Source organism: Epinephelus fuscoguttatus, linkage group LG23 (genome assembly GCF_011397635.1).
Source record: "Epinephelus fuscoguttatus linkage group LG23, E.fuscoguttatus.final_Chr_v1".
NCBI lineage: Eukaryota > Metazoa > Chordata > Actinopteri > Perciformes > Serranidae > Epinephelus > Epinephelus fuscoguttatus.
Window position 1 is genome coordinate 20150081 of NC_064774.1, and position 20170 is coordinate 20170250.

General features: G+C 41.9%; 1 protein-coding gene across 1 annotated transcript; it reads right to left on the minus strand.

Annotated features, from left to right (window-relative positions):
- Nucleotides 1–15644: 15644 nt before the first annotated feature.
- LOC125884052 (alpha-2 adrenergic receptor) lies at nt 15645–19699 on the minus strand. The gene has a single exon (XM_049568793.1). It carries the CDS (start codon nt 19366–19368, stop codon nt 18067–18069), a length of 1302 nt encoding a protein of 433 aa, XP_049424750.1. The 5' UTR covers nt 19369–19699; the 3' UTR covers nt 15645–18066.
- Nucleotides 19700–20170: the final 471 nt, after the last annotated feature.

A 20170-nucleotide genomic window follows, 5' to 3' on the forward strand; every position in this document is an offset into this window, starting at 1 on the left:
TACAAAAATTGCAGACACGGCACTAAAAAAATAACCCAAAAGCAAACATAGCTAACGAGAGTGAATCTGGATATCACTTACAAACAGTAACCGACAATTCCTGCATAGTATATGTTTAAAGGGTACGAAACATTCAATGAAGAATTCTTTTGATTGGTGGTAATCAAGGAATGGACACATTCTGACTTTATGGCAGCTTCAGGTGAAGGGAGTCACCATTTGTTTTTCATCATGCAGGTAACTCAAGATGAATTATGGTCCTCTCTGGTGCTCATGGTTTCAATAAGATTAACTGAATGAGTTGTGGAGAATCACACTGACGGGATGCACGATCTAAGCAGCTAACTAACATTAGCTCAAGTGGGTAGTCAAACATCCAAATAACTAATGTAAAAATGAACTGCTTGGCAACCAGACCAGGCCTCTAATTGAGACAGGCCTTTATTTGTCAAAATGTGTAGCTATATCAGGCTAGTAAAATGGACTGGACGTTAAATTGAAGCTTTACAGTATTCACTGCATTGTGGTGTCAGTTTCACGGAACTGAGATTAAACAATCTACAAAAAAGTATGTAGAGTCTTAGCTGCCTTCGTGCCTCTTAAACACACACACACACACACACACACACACACAGTTTTCATTGTATTCTGACTTTCAGTTGTCGTACTGTTAGTTGTTTTCCCCACGACAAGATCAGGATGATGGTGGTAGCTATGCATGCTCGTTGTGTTGCCCATGCCCTTTCCTTTCATGAGACAGTTTTTGCGTTTTGCGTAGTTATCAATTTTGTTTGTTCCATCTGTGCTGTAAAAGCAGAAGGGGACCCACACCCTTGAACTGAAAGATGACAGTGCATCTCTGACTTGTTTTCCCCCACAGTCTGACTGTGTCATGGGTGTATAAAGAGAACCGTTCGAAGCAGGGCCTTGTTCATTCCTATGAAAGTTGCTGAGTGGTGCATGAAGCCAAAAAAAATTCGACTTCCAGGGTATAAAATTACAGAGGTCTTCCACATCGTTGCGCCCATAGAGCACATGCACTACACTTTCGCAGGCAGAGTAGCTAACTTCTGGTTTAGTGCTCCGCAAACTTGTACGGAAAAAAAGGATTTAATCATGCGTTTTTCTGAGACTTGCAAAACATTGTCGGACTGATCAAGTCCTGATTGTTAAACAAGTCATTTGGTCGCACGGCATTATTTGATGGACCCGGAAGTTGTAATTCCACTGTTTGGCCACTACGAAAATTGTCTTCAAAGCCAAGCGCACTTCTTGGGGGCCTTGACCTTGTCCACCATTTTCCACCTGTGAGTTTATTCTTCACCGCAAGCTGTTTACTTCCGTTCACTTGGCTCTCATTTATTTGATAAGCGCCACCACGAGAAGTCATGAAGTAGTGACTCTAATATTTGGCACCAGTGCATCAGTAAGATATCACAACAGGAAGTAATATAATATATTCCAAGATTGATATTTTGTGCAACACCTACTGTATATGTAGTTCTTTTGCATCAGTTTTACTACTTTTTGAATTTAATGTGGCATCGTGAGTTCAACAGTGTAATAGGAGTGCAATGCTGTATTGATCCAGAACTCTTAGTCTCGTGTGTCCTTGGGAGAGAGGTCTAAGATTGGTGAGCATCCAAACTATCAAGAGGGTCGTCTGTTAATTTAAACGGTTCTTGCTATGACACGAGTACAATCCTGGTTCAGCTGAGGACGTCTGAGGAGGGAGACAAACATTTCACTGACTCATAACTTGACTGATACTACAGATGCTATTGAGATTTATCTACGGATGCTTGAGATCTCCTGGAAGAACGTGCATATTGAAAGTGGTGTTTATCATTTGTCAGTGAATCAACACAAACCCACTGTTCATCATCCTGAATGAAATCCTACAGATGTAAAATTGTGCATCGCTTGAAACTGAACTCAGCTGGCAATGAAGTCATTATCTGACTTTGTGATTCATTTTAAGGGGTGCAGGTTAGATTTAATTTGGTCACTTATAACCTTATTTATCATTCTGGCAAAGTTTTGTTTTGCTGCAAACATAACAGATCCCTATTGTTTCCCTGTAAATCCATTATACCTCTCTAAGTTAATGTTTTAAAGAATTCGGTTGCCTAAAATCTTGCATTTCATCATGTAAAAATTCTCCATGTATAATACTTAGCATTACTGTTATTGTCAGACCACAACTGTACAGCAGCAGGTGCATGTTGTCCTCAAATAACTCCCATCCTCACATATTCATTTCAGAGTCCAGTGCTCATTTCATCAAACTTTAACAGACTGTGGTGTGGGTGAGGACGCTCAAGAAAAATCTTTGCTGTGACACACACTAATGCACGTCTAGAGGCTATACTGTACAGGTAGTCACTTCAGAAAAGAAACAAAAGCATCTTGAGACCTTGGGGCAGATGTGGATGTTTGCTTTGATGATGAGGCTGTGTAGGACTTTGTATTCTGCTGCTAACAGTACATGTAGAACTGATGACCTCCATCCTCTTTACCACCTCCACTACCTTATTATCTCAGTTACTGGCCAGTCCGTGACTTTCATCCTTTTGGAGGTCCCTCTCTGATTACACCATTTACATAAAACCCGACTGTAAAGCCTTCAATGGCATTTAATTTCCTTTACACATTTGTCAGTTCACCTCAAGATTCAGTGTCTAAATGCAGGCTCAGAATTGGTGTTTGATTCCACACAGGACACAAACAGCGGTCTGCTGGGTGAAAGTCCAGTTTTGTTTAACCCATCCACCACCTGTTCTTCCCACCCTACTTAGACTTCCACGCTCTTTCTACTGCGTTTTTGCCTTGGATGGGTTTACAGTGTGTTTAGTTAATAGCTCAGTGCGTCCCATACAGATGCTATACGGTGTCTTGTGCGTCAGTATCAGAAGTCAAGGGCCACTGACCAGGCTGTCATATTTGATGCCCTGGAAATGAGGACAGGGTAATATAGGAGGGGCTGCTCATATGAAACCACAGAGAATTGTAACCTGACAGTTATTTACAGCTCCTCTCTGCTTTATGGGGCTTTGTAGTGTCTTTCAGCTCATTATTTTGGTTTTATGGCTGCAACTACAGCTGTTTTGATAAACTCTCGCTGCTCTCATAGCGTCACTTCATGCAGCTTTACAGACCTGGGACTGGTTGCACAAAACACCTTAACTTTTCTCCTTAAGTATGATACTTAAGGCTCAATTTCTCCTTAGCTGAGGGACTTACACAGTTACACAGAACCCCTTAAAAGGTTTCCTATGTCAAGGAAAAACTAATTGACTGCGTTGAAACAGATTTTACAGCAGTACAAGTTTCCATGCAGATTGTTTGTTTGCTCAGACTCACGCTTGTGACGCCTGTTATTGTCTCACATAGTTGGCTTATAGTTAGATAGTGAAAAAATGGCAGGAGAAAAGAAGACAAGGAAACCATATTGATCAGAGGAGGAATGCATGATACTATTACAAAGTTGATTTTATCCCCAAATACCAGAAAACACATCTCCTGGTTGCAGAACACTGTCCTCTGGGTGTGTTAGTTTTTTTCATTTATCACCATAAACTCAGTCATGTTGCAGTTAAGATAGAGTCAGAGGTACCTTGGTTGCTAAGGTCTTTTGTGCAACAGTCTAGGGATTCCTTAAGTAGAAGACAAAGGCAAGTATAAAATGACAAATACTTAGGTGACCATTATAAGGAAACCTTCAAGAGAAGACTTAAGAGTGTTTTGTGCAACCAATTTTATTTTGACGAAACCTTAACTAGGACATATAGAAAACTCTTAACTTAAGGTGTTTTGTGCAAGCAGCCCAAGGAATATTGGCAAAAGATGGTAAGTACACACACATTTGCTGTTCAGAGATGCAACCCAGTGGCCAGAATAGATGATGTTAATGTGTGTTTCTGCAAACTACGGATATGTTACATTTGTACATTTCATATGTAGCACATATGTTGAAACTTAACGTTTATTTACGTTTTGATTTATGTTTTAACAGTGTTGTACTTAAAGGTACAGTGTGTAGGATTTACGGGGATATAGTCACAGAAATTGGGTACATTAGGCTATTTCTAACTATATTTTGATTAGTGCGTAATCACCTGAAAATAAAAATAGTTCCGTAGAATGAGCTGTTTATAGCTACATATGAAAGAGCTCCTCTTGCATAGAGTCTGCCATGTCATTTCTACAGTAGCCCACAACGGACAGACCAAACACTGGCTCAAGATTCGGCCACCACAGTTCTCCTACATGCTTGGCACTCACCTCACTGCTGTACGCAACTAAATCCTACACTCTAGACTTTTAAAGGGTTGTTAGGATTAGGCACAACAACAACTTTTGTTTAGGTTGGAGAAACAACCTTTTTGGCTTATAAACTCATTAAAAACTACACACTTTTGTTACTGCAAACACCCCGGCAGTATGTAATCTGAGCTACATCACACCTATGAAATGTACAAATGCAGCATATCAGTGGTTTGCAGAAACTGCAACGCGAAGATTTTATTCTGGGCTATAGAACTTATTGTTGAGTCCTGCAGTACGCTTTGAATTAGTGTTGATTTGTTGGTTTTGCCTTAAGGTCTGTAAATGATAACTAGTTTGACAGCACAAATGCAACACACACACACTCTTCTGTACTTAAAATCCCTCCTTGGCCTTACAGCATCCTCTGTTATCCCCCAGTGTAAAAGCGTTAACTTTGACACACAAAACAGTGGCCCTACGAGATAATAAAAGACATCTTGTTTTCTGTGCTCTCTCACGCCCTGCACAAGTAATTATCACCAAATTCACACTGTGCCCCAGGCATTGAGTTTCAGGCTATAATTATATTTTGTAAATTAGATTCGACAAAAAGGCCCTGCCACATTGTTGGACACTGTTAACATGGGAAAATTACTCATTATGTATGATTGGATTTGAACAGCTGTGACTGGTTTTGCAGTCGACTTGGTGATGCAGAAGAGTCAACCTCTGCCATGCTGTTTGCCTTCATGTCTTCCCCGAGGCTGGATGAGCTTATTGGAGCAAACAAAACAATAAAAGTGACTTATGGGGTGTTTAAGGGTGCGCCTGTGCTTCTGTATCTCAGTGTTGTTCCCTATGAGCACGGGATAATAAAAACAGTGCAGCCTAAATGTAGAGATAAATAACCTTTGCTTAGGTGAGGTGGTTGGAGTGTTTACAGCTACGAATTTACAGATCAACAGGTCAACAGAATGCTTGTACACAACTGAAGTGTTAATTTGATGCATTTGTACTTTTCATGTCACTTTCTAGGGAATCACTGCCCTTTTTACTTCACTACATTTATGAAACAGGTACATTTACTGGGTGCCTCACAAACTAAGTTTCCATATATGGTAAAAATATGATAATGTTCTTGTATATCATGAAGCAGGGTTATTGATTAAACTACCCAACAGTGTATAAAATTCTTCATATTAGCATGCTCTTATCCAGCTACAACAGTAAAATTAATGTATCAGCAATCTAATATTTATAGTTATGGCTATTTTTCTTCATTGAGAACTGCTGATACATTAAGTACATTTTGCTATAAATACAACAACTGACACTAAGTCCTGCTGCTCAAACACACAAAATGTGCGTTACTCCACGACTGAAAATAGTCCCCCAAAATGCATGTTTACTCCCATCCCAGTCTGTTTGACAAATAAATGTGGATTACACTTAATGTTTACCTACAAAGTGTCATACTTAATTACGTAGTTACATCCATGTTTTGACACACACAGTATGGGTTAACCCTGTCCCCTAGTAATTAGAATCAGAGTGTTTTATTGCAAAGTAAATTTGCACTTTCAAGGCATTTGACTTAGTGAAGATTGGTGCTTAACATCCAAACACAGTGCAAAAGTACATTTGTATACAACTCAAGTTTTTTCAGAAATATGTTGTGGTGACAACGCTGTGTCAACTTTAGCCTGTTGCATCCATTGTGTCTTTTCAAAATATACTTCTGTTTTCACAGGAAATGTACAGTTTACATATAGTCTCTTTCAAAATAATGTACTACGTCAATGTGTTTTTTTCCATCGACAACAAACACACGTGGTTCAGTTTAGGTAACAAAAGCACATTCTTGGGTTTAGAAAGAAATAACAGGATTTGGCTTTACAGTAGCGTGGGAAGTGAACACCAGTTTCCCGAGTGAAAGTCAGTGGACCCATCCACCATCCCTCCCACTCCCCCTATTTGGACTTTTCTCCCCTTTAACTTATGTTGTCGTCCAGCCACACTGATGGCACCTGTGTATCATACCGACGTGAAATGAAGGCTTTTTTTAGTCTGAGTCTGACATGGAAGTTACTGTCCAAATGCTGGTATTCGACAACTTTGGAATGAGGCCAGGTTGCCAGAACAGACAAACCAAACTCTGGCTCTAGAAAGGGCCATCCATTTTCGCAACGTCCACTGGAATCTGCAGCCGCAGTGCTAGATGCCACTAAATCCTACAATCAATCATCACCTGGAGCGAGCTGTGGAATATGGAGTCCAGCAGGCTAAGTTTCACCATCAGGGCTTCTTATGATGTTCTTCCCTCTCCAGCACACTTACATCTCTGGTTTGGAGAAGACCCAGCATGTCTCCTGTGCGCTGCCCCAGCAACCTTGAAACATACCTTAGTGGGCTGTAAGATCTGTCTGACCCAAGGAAGGTACACCTGGTGGCACAACCAAGTGCTGAAGTGCCTAGCTTCTGCAATTGAGCACAGGAGAACCACAGCAAATGCCATCCTGCAATCGGCTCAGACTACCTTCCCACAAACATCAGCCTTCATCCGGGAAGGGGAGAAACAGCGGACCAATGCCTCCATGTCAGACCCAAGCCCACTAAATGCAGCCAGGGACTGGGAAATGTGCATCGACCTAAGCCAGAAACTCACCTTCCTCCCAGAGATTGCAGTGACCAACCTGCAGCCAGATCTCGTGCTCTGGTCAAAGTTCTGCCGCCGTGTCTTCATCATCGAGCTGACGGTCCCTTGGGAAGATGCCATCGACGAGACTCATGAAAGGAAAAAGCTGCGCTCTGCCAACCTCGCAGCTGAGGCAGAAGATCGTGGCTGGAGCGTGAAGGTACGCCCAGTAGAGGTGGGCTGCAGGGGCTCCTGAAGGAAGTTGGCATAGGAGGGCAGACCTTGAGGAAGACCATCAAAGAGCTCACCACAGCTGCAGAGAAGAGCAGTCACTGGCTGTGGCTAAGAAGAAAGGAGACAGCGTGGGGAGTTAAATGACCACTTAGTCCCATGCAGCACACACCCAGGTCTGATCAGCTTGTGGTGGGCCTGCCTCAGCTGAGGGTGTCTTGTGATAAATGGCTGAAACACCCAGTGAAGCTGAGGTACACAACTGAAGATGTGCTGCATGGGAAGAAACATCACTAAGTGGTCATCATCAAGCTCAACCCAACCCAGAGGACATCTCTCTTTCAACCCACTCAGGTAAAGCATCGAACTGAATCATTACGGATTGTAACACCTAGTCCTGCTAAGAATTCTACACATTACACCTTTAAATGTTTATACGAATGATAATAAAAAAAAATAATAAAAATGCTGTAGCCACTATGAATGGATAGTGTATTGCAGTATTGTCTATTTTGGCAGGATTCAAATGAAATACAGTGTCAGTGAACAGTTTACTGAAATGCTCAAGATCAACATTTTTTCACTCAGCATGATGTTTCCCTCACATGTATTTGCTGTGTATAGAAGACTCGTGCCTGACTTGTGTGCCTTTGTTTCACTGCCGTCTTGTTCTATGCCTGTACTAAATTCCACTGTTTGTGGTCCAAAGTAAATAAATCTGAATCTGTAATTTCTAGGAGACAGGACCAGTCAAGCTCTCTGAAAAATAACGGCACTATATGATGAACACAATGATTTTTATCCTCAGTACATTATGAGCAGTACGTATACTGAGGCAACAGATACAGAGAACCATGGTTTTGGCTCAAGCTTCTGTTTCAAAAGTTTCTAAAGTTAAATTGAGGAGAAAATCTGCAGCAGGTGTTCAGTCACTTTCCAGTTGAGTCATTTGCACTTTCTCGTAACCGAGACGTTTGGCAGGACGGCCGGCCGGCTTTCTGCTCGGGCAGTGAATTGTGAGCTCAGCTGTGAGAGTTAGTGAGCAGTGACTGAGGTGCTCTCCATCATCATGTGCGACAGCTACACTGTGATGTATGATTGGCTAAAGTCAACAGATGGGATAATTCATCATACACCGAATGTAGATTTAGGCGTCATATAGCTTCGATGCTGCTTCAGCAAACTTGACCGCATTACATCAAATACTAATCAAATGTTGATTAATAAGCAGCTCACATAAATAGACCATGCATTATTAACACTTAAAAGGTGGTTTTTATTATATTTTAGAAAAGGTTGTATCAGTTTATGGTTTTAAATACATGTGTCGTGTGCTGCTGTACACACTTAGTGTAAATTCTTTTCACATGATGCTCTGTGGAATATTTTGAGACTTTATAACGTCTCCTGATCAAGACCTGTTTTAAGAATCTATATACGCAGTTGTGAAAGTTGAGGACAAACCAAGCGCTCCTTTATGCATTCACGGTTCTTTGGGCTGTAGCTCTGTGGTGGTTTGTGGTAGAGTGATTTGGAGTATACATGTGGAAAGACTGGAGTCTCAGCTTTCATTTGAATAACGTGGTCGAGTTAGAGCCCGAAATATACAGAGTGGGTCGGGATATCGGTGCTGTTTGGAGTTGTTGGAGTTAGTTGTTGTTTATTTAGTTGATGTTAAAACTGAGTTTGGGGCATGTAAAAAGTTTTTTTTACAGCCTTGTAGCTGAGGTTCTGCTGTTAAATTTGATGGGCAACATTACTATATTCTTCTGGTCAGTGTATTGATACACACCAGGCCTTTATTAGCAGCTCTAGAGGTCCCCCAACTGGGGGACTTTAAGGTTCAATAAGCGCAGTTGTGTTTCTCCGACTGGCCCCATGCATTCACGGTTCAAAGGGTGAAAAATCCGAGGACGACTTTGAAATGTGCTTTCAAAGGTAAACACATAAATTTGGATTAAACTTTTTTTTCCCCCTAAGAACTGTGCCACCAAATAGCTCCTTTGGGATGGAATTGCTGTTGCAATCTCATGATAGCCGTCCCATATTTCCCCTCTGCCGGGATCTGATGTTTGGCAGAAAATTGAAGGCAGTCAGGTGTGGCAGCGTTGTAACGACAGGACTCGGAGGCCTTTCATCTTTCACGAAATTTGCCAGGTTTAATGATAGCATGAGAAACCTCATCTGCTTTTGAGTGAAGTATGTTGAGGAGAGGCAAGCATCAATGCAACATTTACTCTCAGACAATGATGTAATTTTCAACAAGTGAATTTGAAAACATGCTAATTAGTCAGACTATACCTCCTGATTAGGTTAAAAAAATTGTACTGGATTGTTTGGAGTGTATTCCCTAATAAATATTCAGCATTTAAGCATTGCCTAATGCATATATCCACATGTATGAATTCCTGTGGTTGCTCTTCACTATAAACTTCGAATATATTTCATTTTTGTGTTAAAAAAAAAAAAAAATCAACAAGAAGGCCATTTTCTTTTAACTATATTTACCTATGTTTATCTTAAGGAAGGTGAGAGGCAGATTTTGAAGAAGCATTAACATACCAGCATGTATCTGGTTTGTTTCTAGCTCAGAAATACATAGTATTTTATTTGCTAATTGCTCAGCACTTATTAAAAGTAAAATTAAAGCTGCACCAATCAAAACCTTCATATCACTAACAGTGGATCAAATGACTGAATGAATGTGTTATGTGAAAGGAACTGCTCATAGTGACAACCCCACAGAGACTTAGAAGGGCACTCAGAGAAGGCAGACCTCCATCAAATGTCCGATCTTGCAATGTTAAAGGTGCAGTATACGACATTCAGGGCATTGATATAGCCGCAAACAACCACTTGCTATGTAAATATGGCGGAGTAGTGGGTTCCTAAGCAGAGAATGAAGTCACGCAACGTCTGTGCACGTCACTGTCCAAGCTTCTCTGTTCTTTGTTTTGGTAGCCGGGCTGGCCATGCATGTATGTTACTACATTTGAATCCCTGAGTGTGTGTGTGTGTGTGTGTGTGTGTGTGTTTTCTACTGGCTAGCTAATTGCCAGGCTAATTGGGTGTTCGTGGGAGAATGATGCTCAGGCAATACTGGTCCAGGCTATATAACTAGGGTTGCAACAGTGCGATAATCATCTCAGAAAATATTGCGGTTTCATGGTATTACAGAATTTTTATTATTATCAGTTCCGTCGACCCTTAACGGAATGAAAACAGAAGTGTTTTCCTTTAGTTGAAAAAATGTTTTATTCCTATACTTGGAACTTGAAATCACTTTCTTCTGGGAGGATGTATAAATAATCTCCCAATTTTTATTTTCATATCATAGTATACCTTAAAACCGGTATACCGCTACAAACCGTTGTCAATTGTAACTTTAACGACTGTGTCAAAATTATTTGTGTATTCACCTCCTGACCCAAATTTGATGGGTTCGTCTTTGACCCGTGCTACATCCTTCTACCAGGTGTGATGAAAAACAGGCCAGTAGTTTTTCCATAATCCTGCCAACAGACAAACCGAACCACAAAAATAACTCCCTTGGCAAAGGTTATTTTCACCAAATTCTGCAGTTCCCTTCAACTCTTTGGAGCTTTTTAGCCTCCTTCAGCTTGTTTTGGTTTTATGGCCCAAGCTTTACTATTTAGTTCACTCCATGGATGTATAATTAAATCTGGATACTGGGCCCCAGGATGGCCCCTATTCAATTCTAATAAGAACTGCTCCCCTGGCACATATGCCACAAAAAGTTTCTAGCTTCTAGGTTTACTTCTGAGGTTTGCGGACCCTTAATATAAACCCTGACCCTATTTTATAGGCCTCTGCTCGAAAATTGCATAACCATAATGAAATGAATATATCTCTGCAACCACAAGGTCTGTTTGAATACTTTTGGTGTCATGGTAAAGGGAACACTTGTGAGATTTGTTAAGATGTGTAAATATCAGTATATGTGTTATATGTGAAGAGTAAATGAAGATGGCGCACAGCACAAATGAAATATTTTGAGGTTCGCCTAAAAAAAAAAAAAGCATTTTCAGGATGAGTATCCCTTTGGAATGATGCAGCAACAGCTCTAAACCTCTATCACATCATAGTACAATATGTGAACATTAACTCTGCAAAGGTTGATTCTGATAAAGTGAAGCAGAGCAATATTAGAGAGGTTTTAGTACAGAAAATTCAGGCGAGCTCTCCAAAATTGTACCATGTTTGCATGTGATTTTTGTCATGTACAATCCTATATCTTTCGTTTTTTGTTTCTGTAAATCCCTACTGATGTTTAGGGTGTACACATAGAACTGTCTGTTTTGTTTTTTTTACTCTATTTCCCACTTCAAACTGACCAATATGCACCTACTACATTTGAACCTGAGTTTCTATTCTGAGCTTTGGAGGCTCGTATCTCCGCGACAGCTTGGCCGATTTGAGTGATTGACACCTCGTTTGATTTGTTAGAGCCAATAGAATGACGCTATACCCACCAAAACAAGATTGACAGCACTGTAAGCCAATCAGAGTCAGCAGAATGTGTTGTGAGGAGATGCCGGCTGTAGTCATTGTTTTTGTTCCCCGGAACCTTTTTTTCTCCCCGGATTCATTTGAATGACGGACAACTTCCGGTAGTACGCGAACGGAGCGTGAATCAACAGCAGAATGCACATTTTACGGTGAAATTAATAAGGTAAGAGCCATATTACAAATATATTTTGGCAAAGAGATTTCTGTTGTTGTTCTTTGGGCTGTAGCTCTGTGGTGGTTTGTGGTAGAGTGATTTGGAGTATACATGTGGAAAGACTGGAGTCTCAGCTTTCATTTGAATAACGTGGTCGAGTTAGAGCCCGAAATATACAGAGTGGGTCGGGATATCGGTGCTGTTTGGAGTTGTTGGAGTTAGTTGTTGTTTATTTAGTTGATGTTAAAACTGAGTTTGGGGCATGTAAAAAGTTTTTTTTACAGCCTTGTAGCTGAGGTTCTGCTGTTAAATTTGATGGGCAACATTACTATATTCTTCTGGTCAGTGTATTGATACACACCAGGCCTTTATTAGCAGCTCTAGAGGTCCCCCAACTGGGGGACTTTAAGGTTCAATAAGCGCAGTTGTGTTTCTCCGACTGGCCCCACCCACAAGATCCTGCTCGGCTCATAGACTTTTCATCGTGATGAAGTCAAAGATTCAGTTTGAGGAAAGTTTTACAAATATAAAACCACCATGGATCAAACAATTCATAATAGAAAGAGTCATAGTTGACCTTGTTTGCAGTTTGAGGTGTCCTGTCAACAGATTTAGAGATGTTTCTTTTATAGTGGTGGATTTTTTTGCTGTGATACTGCAAATGACCACTGGGAAAGAAATTGAAAGCAAGTCTGAACAGTGTTCCTGGGGGTCTGGTTCACTCACAATGCTCTCATCAGCCTTCATCTACAGAAGCAGTAAACCCTCTGTACACTGCCAACCATTCAGAAAACAAACAAAATCATTAGCTAGCTTGTGAGTATAGTGGAGCACTTGGCAGCTAAAGGGCCAGCTCAGGATTATTGTTCATGAGGGTTTGCTCAAACCAGTTGATGTTTTTTGAGCCTCCATCTAGCAGCCATCAGTGGATTAGCGCTGGATATAACAGAACAGTCGTCATGTCAGAGTATTGCAGAGGGTAACAGGTTCCTTGTAGCTTCAAGTGAGTTGCTTTATATTTTTTTGGTTACATTCTATTAATCATGTGAAATGCCTCTTGAAACCTAGTTTTCCCAATTGAAACTGTGCGACCAATCTCTCTTTAATCCACAACCAAAGCCGTTTCCCTGGCGACACCTTCACCTTGATTTCAAGCCAGAAAAGAAATGAATCACCTTCCACTTTTCATGAATTGCTGTCTCAGTGCTGACTTCTCAAACAAAGTGCAGACTGTAGGGCTTTTGAAATCTTTAAAATCTCAGCACCCGGCAAAGTTATCGTCGAGTCACTGCAATCGATCACAAACAGTGTTGAACCACTGTTTGCTTTCTGCCTCCCTGAACCTTAGGGAGTGTATGTGCAGCCAAAAACATTTTATTTATCCACTGAGGAGAGCACTGTCCTTACCAAACCTATAAATCTGAAGAAGAACATTGGGAGAACGGCACGCGTAATCGGATTCATCTCTCTTTGACCTTATGAGGACATCCATTTAGCTTAGGTTTCAAAGCGTGCTATGATTTAGCACAGTCTGAACATAAAGTGACACTTTTGTTTTGGACAGTGAGAAAAACAATAGAGCACTTTGGCTAAATACAATATACACAGACTGGTGACAGAGAGATATTTCGCCTGCTGTTTTCCATCAGCCACTTTACACCTACCTGTTTATTCTCGTTATTCAAACAATCAAACAGACTGGGATACTGTTTTCTTCTTTCATTTTTGGGGACACAAATCTCTGATGGCTGCAACCAGCAGTTGGAACAGCAGCAGATGGACTCATAACATGTTACTAATGGCTTTTGGCTGCGCTGTCAGCTGTGTTGTCAGCCACAGCAGAAAAGTAGGAGGAAAACAACAAGAGTTTGGTGTGGGGAATTTAGTTTCACCTCAGTTCTGCCCACAGGGCCTCGGGGGAATATTAGATTATGAGACAGCCAGAGCCAACATCAAACCTGTTGAGCTGAAAGGTCACAAACACCCTGAGACAGGCATGACCACTGTCCATTAGATCGACTGAGCCTATTATTCTTTTTTTATTTTTTGACCCCATCGTAGCATCCTGATTGATTTCTGAGTCCAATCTCAGACTGCTGAGAGTGGAATATTGTTTGGAGCTAGAAATGTGTCCACTTAAAGTAGTAGTGTGTAGGATTTAGTGGCATCTAGTGGTCAGGACTGTAGACTGCAACCAGCTGAAACGTCTATAAGGATTCCTTCAGTGTTCATTGTTCAGGGTTTTTTACCAAGACCTGAATTATCCACAGAGGTCTCTTCCTCTCCAAACAAATGGACCAGGTGACTAAACCCGGTAAAAACACTGAATAAAGCAGTTTCATCTTAAAAATCAAATGCTTTCTGACACTGTTCGGCTTGTCGCAGAGGGGCTGCTAACTACAGTGGCTGACCTAGATCCACGAATAGCCCTATCTAGATCCAGCGTTTGGTTTGTTAGTTCTGTAGAAACATGGCAAAACAACATGGCCAACATATTCTTACTCCAAACTCACATATCGCTGCTTGTTTAGTGGAATTGTAAATGACGAGCTAGGTTGGGTGCGTCCATTGTTGACATTCTGGGACACCGTCTCAATTTACATCCTTTACACAAATTGTGACTTTTGTTTTCATAGGAGAATGGACAGCTTCTGCTCATTAGATGCATACACTCGTTTTTCAAAATAAAATTACAACGTCGGTAAAAGACCTGCTTCTGCAACAAACTCATGGTTAGGTTTAGGCGACAAACGCACATGGTTAGCTTGAGAAAAACTGCATCATGGTTTGGCTCAACATTCAAACGGGAAGCAAACACCGGGCTCCTGGGTGAAAGTCCAGTGTTTGTTGGACCCATCCACCAACCCTGCTGCCCGCCCTATAGGGACATTACAGTTACAAGTTACATAGTTTTCCAGCAGCATTTCAAAATGATGCCATCCAGCGGCATTTCATACTGCTGCGTAAGGTTTTTTTTCCGTTGATGTCTGACGGGGAAATCACTGACCAAACAGTGGTATTTGACAACTTTGGAACGAGAACGGGTTGACATGGCGGACTCTGTGGTCGAGGACGTGCTCCCATGTAGATATGAACAGCTCATTTTAAGGTAACGAAAACACAATACGTCTTATTTTTAGGTGATTATACACTAAGGAAAACATACTTATCATATTCTATTCCATGTCATTCAATATATCCCCCTGAATCCTCCACACTGGTCCTTTAAATTGGCCACATTGTGTAAGTCTGTTGACAGAGATAATGAGCAGTTACAGTATGTAGTTACCAATCTGCTTGTCATTGTTCAATCTTTCCACCAAATTAAGACATGTGACTACACAACACAGTGAAACCAAATGTCAGATCGCACCCGCTTTGCATAAATGGGGATTTTCTCTTTCATCTGGAAAGTAAACTGCTGAGTTGGGTTTAATTAACACGTGTCGCATGTTAATTTGATGAACAGTAATTCGTCTGCACTTTGAGAAACAACTGCGCTTCATCTGGAGCTGTCAACATCTGTCAGGGAAGGAATGATGGCCTTGTAATTAGCTGCTGGAGTACATAGTCTCTGCCTCTCTAACTGATTTTCCATTAAAAAAAATAAGCCTGCAAAATCATTTCATATGATTGCATCTATTGATGTGCGGGACCATTAAAGGGCTCCGTATCGCATAACATCACACCAGGGGTTCACATAAGACTTCATCTTTTATTTTTGCACGACAGCAGACAGCTTAAGCAGAGGAAAGATGTGTACTGCACTTTGCAAAATGTAACTCCAAAAACAAAAGACAAAAACTTAACAGAGAGGTAGTTTCTGGAAAATTAAATGCAAAATAAATGCATTTGTTCTTTCGTACTCAGTAGTCTATGGCCACTGTGAAAATAACATAAAATAACTAGCTTATAGTCTGAAATGTCAGCCCTTCTCAGTGCCGTCTAAATCTTTAAGGTCCAGTCAAAGATCAGAACAAACAATTTTGCCATTTGTCAGCTGTGTTATGAATTACCATGATGATACTCTGATGGTGTAAATGCTCTCAAAGGATCCAGATACTTGAACAACACAGGTAATTTATTTTTCTTACACCCTTACTGTTTTTACAGCAGAGACGCTCATATAAGGCTGTAAAAGCTGACACGGCCAAGAACATCATGGCAAACAGACAAAATGAAAGGAATACTTTGCCAATTTTTAACCAGGTCTGTGTCTTCAAGGTATGGCGAGTGTGTGCAAATGAGCAGTGTAGAGCCTCGCCTGTGTTGACAGCCCCGGGAACTCCCCGCCTGTGCCGTGAGCAAAACACGTCCTTTACTGTCACAGATGATGTGTTTCATGTCATATGTTGGCTCACAGACAGGCTGAAAGCTCCAGGAGCTGGAGGCACAGGGGGAGGCTTTAACACCTTTCATCTGCACACACTCTCCACTCCTCCGTGGCACAGACCTGGTTGAAAAGAGGCAAAGTATTCCTTGAAATTCAGTGTTTTCCTGCCTAAGGGTCGGACTCCTCACAGAAGCTGCAAGATAAATCTGGACCATTTATTTCATTTTCATTCATATTCTCTGACTTTCTCTTTCCAATACTTCTCTTTTTCTTGTGAAATTCTAGATAGTTTTAGCCCATCAGGCTTAAAATAAATAATTTAAGAGGGAAAAATAACAGCGGCAAAACTGCAATTGACTCAAAGACATATTGAACATGTGTCAAGGGGCCACGTGTGAACAAAGATTCATTTTCAGAGGAAACAAGTGAAAAAGAGCTGGAAACCTCTGCTCTATGTGCAGGATTATCAGCCTGGGCTGACTGGACAGCTGCCACAAGCTCCAGGCTTACTATGGGTGAACTGGTTTGTGCTGACTGAACTGAAACTTTTCACAAATATGCAAAACTAAAACAACACTGACATGGCAAATGGCCTTAAGATGGGTTCTGCCTTGTCATTTTATCTTAAAGAAATAGTTTGACACTTTGGGATTCACACTTTTTGCTTTCTTGCTGGGAGTCGATCTGTAACACTCTCATATCTGCACAGTAGCTATGAAGCTGCAGCCAGTAGCTGGTAATCTTAGCTTAGCATAAAGGCTATAAACAGGGAAACAGTTAACCTGGCTATGTTCAAAGGTAACAAAATCCATCTGCCAAATCATCTCAACTGTTGCTATGGCCCCCCTGTCCACCCCTTGGCAGTGCCACTGCTTGAAAAGCTCACTGATTAACACACAATGTCTTGTTTGTTCAATCTGTGGGAAATTCAACGCTTATAAGAAAAACGGTTCTATTTTACAGGATCAGTAACTTCATTGAGTTTCCACTGGTTACCTGGTAACTGGTACAGACAAAGACTAGCACATAAACCCCTGAGAAACAGCAGATTGTTTTTTTCATGCTCCCATTTCTCTACAGATTAAACAAACGAGATATAAAGTGTTAATTAGTAAGCTGCAGACGAGCCACGAGGCAGATATTGCTACCATTAGAGAGAGACAGTCCATCTGTTTCCCTCTGTTTCCAGGCTTTATGCTAAGCTAGGCTAACCAGCTGCTTGCTCCAGCTACGTCTTCACCGCACAGGTGTGATAGTGGTATTGATCTTGTCGTCTAACTCACACACAAAAGCGAAAAAGCATTTTTTTCCCCCCAAAACGTCAACTGTTGAGTTAAGGCTCTGTTTTTAAAAGGATCCCTGTGTCAAAATCAAGTTTTAAAAACGTAAATATCTCAGGTTTGTGCTTATGTATGTTGCATATCCTAAATTAATATGTTACCACACAGCAAATCTGTGGCCAAGTAGTCATCTAACACAAAAATATAGAAAAATTGTACACATTGCACAGGGAGTGACATGAACTAAGTGGGGGTTACAGGGGGCCCTGGTGCTCCATTTTGCCCTGGGGCCCCCAAGCAGATAAATTCGGCCATGTGTATCTTTCGCAGATGTATAAAGAGCTTCATCAATGATACATTAAAAAGCATTACAACACACTTAAGTAGGAAGAAAATAATGATGGTGCTCACTATTCGGACTGGGAAAGCCTGTAGTGAAAACACACAGTATGTTGAAGCTTGTAGAGACACCCATAGGTGCTTGACGGTGTGCACTGCCATGACTGAATTACAACAGGACAATGAGACGTAACAGTGAGTAAGGAGTGGCAGTAAAAGACAAAACAGGCTTCTTATTTTCACTTTGATATTTCCACAAAGATTGTCACAGTGGTGCAGCAGTTCTGCATCAAATCTAAAAGGACTTTTTCCACGACTTGCAAAGGATCTTCTGGAAGGCGCGTCTGAAGTCCCGGTTGAAGATGGTGTAGATGGCAGGGTTGAGGGAGCTGTTACAGTAGCCAATCCAGAAGAAGAATTTAAAGAGCGGGTCGGGGATCTTACAGGAGTCCCTGCACACACCGTACAGGCTGTAGCTGAAGAAAAAGGGGAACCAGCACACAACAAACACCCCCATGACCACAGCCAGGACGAATGTAAACCTCTTTTCTCTGGCTTGATAGACCTTTTTCCTGGCTAAGGAGCTCCGGCGACGTTTCCTCCTGGAGGCGAAGAGGTCCATGGACTTGTTACTGACTCTGGAGATGCGTGTGGACTGTTTGGAGATGGAGTTTTTCTTTCTGTTGGGCTTCTTGGCTCTCTGGGCGTCCTCCCGCTGAAGTTTGTGACCTTTGCCCTCTGAGGAGGAGCTCTCCTCCATGTCAGCATCCTCAGTTTGTGGCGCGATGGTGACGGTGCGTTGGCTGGGCGTAGGCGGGCACTGACAGTGACCGTTCTCTCTCTCGCCATGGAAAGGGGAGGTGGCTTTGCTCAGTCCATTCTCAGTATGTGTAACGCCATCTGGCTTGGGATTCTTTCCCGACATGCTTCTGGTTCTGGTTTTGGCCACCTGATATATTCTGATATACACCAGCACCATGATTAAGCACGGAGCGAAGAAGGACGCGGTGCTGGAGGAGAGGATGTACCAGGTGTCATCATTGATCTCGCACTGTGGCTGAGAGCTCATCTCATTGTTGCTGTCTATAGATATGAGCGGCGGGGATGAGATGAAAGCAGATATGAGCCACACAATTAAGATGATGCACTTGACGCGTTTGGGAGTCCGCTTCAGGTTGTACTCTACAGCCTGCGTAACGGACCAGTAGCGGTCCAGGCTTATTGCGCACAGATGGACAATAGACGAAGTGCAGAACAAAACATCCAAAGCCAGATAAATACCGCACCAAACTTTTCCAAAATACCAGTAGCCCATGAGTTCATTCGCCAGGGAAAACGGCATCACCAAAGTGGCGACCAGGATGTCCGCGGTGGCCAGGGACACCAGAAAAAGGTTCTGTGGGGCTTTCAGCGCCCTGCTCGTCAACACCGCAATAACCACCAGAATATTCCCAACAACCGTAAAGAGAATGAGAAAACTTACAAGAGCAGCAATGCTGGCTGTCGCTGCTAAAGAATATCCACTGTCCAGACTCCAGGAGGAATTCAGATGGACCACCGTGAACGCGTCCATTCCGCTGGCGTTAAACGAGTCCATCCCGGCTGTGCGCGCTTTGTGTATATCCCGAAGTGTCTGGATCTTGGCATTAACTCACACTCAGCCCTCTAACGACTGAGGAGTCCATCGAAAGCGCGCAGCTCCGCGGCCAATTTACAAATCTGACGACATGGATACGCGCGCATGAAAAGATCCCCACTTAACGGAGTCTGTGGCGGTAATTGACAGCCTGTTGATCACGTGCATCTCAAGACAACTCACTCAAGTAAAAATTATATCCCGTGCCCCCTTTCATAGTCTTGTCACGCGTCTCCTGATTGTCAGGAGGTGAGAGTGCCGTCCAGCCGCAGCTCTCCTTCCCTCAACATGGTGCGCTCTGGCTCCTAATGATGCCCCATGTGTTGTTCTCAGAAAACTCACCCACTGCTGCCCCGCCCCCGCCACACGGCATTATTTTCATTTTGTTTGAATATGATGAAGCTAGGGACAAGACTGTATTTCAGCCTCGTGTCTCAGTTTCCAAATTATGAATAATAATAATCTATTTTTGTGTTGTAACCCTCAGCATTTCCAGTTTTTATGACTCAAAATGAAATCAGTGTTTTTAGCGTTTTGACAGATTTTCTCTCCTCTCCTTCTTTTACCAAACCTCAGCTCACTGGAGGTCACACTTGCTGCACACACAATGAAGTCTTTTATACTCTATAAGCTTCTTAGCATTATCTGTAATCATAAAGCAAAGAGGTTGTCAGGTTATTTGAGGTAAAACACAGCAATGTGCGAACAAAACCCTGGCAGACTTGGAGTTGTGTGTGTTTGTGACAGCAGTTTGAAGAGGAGG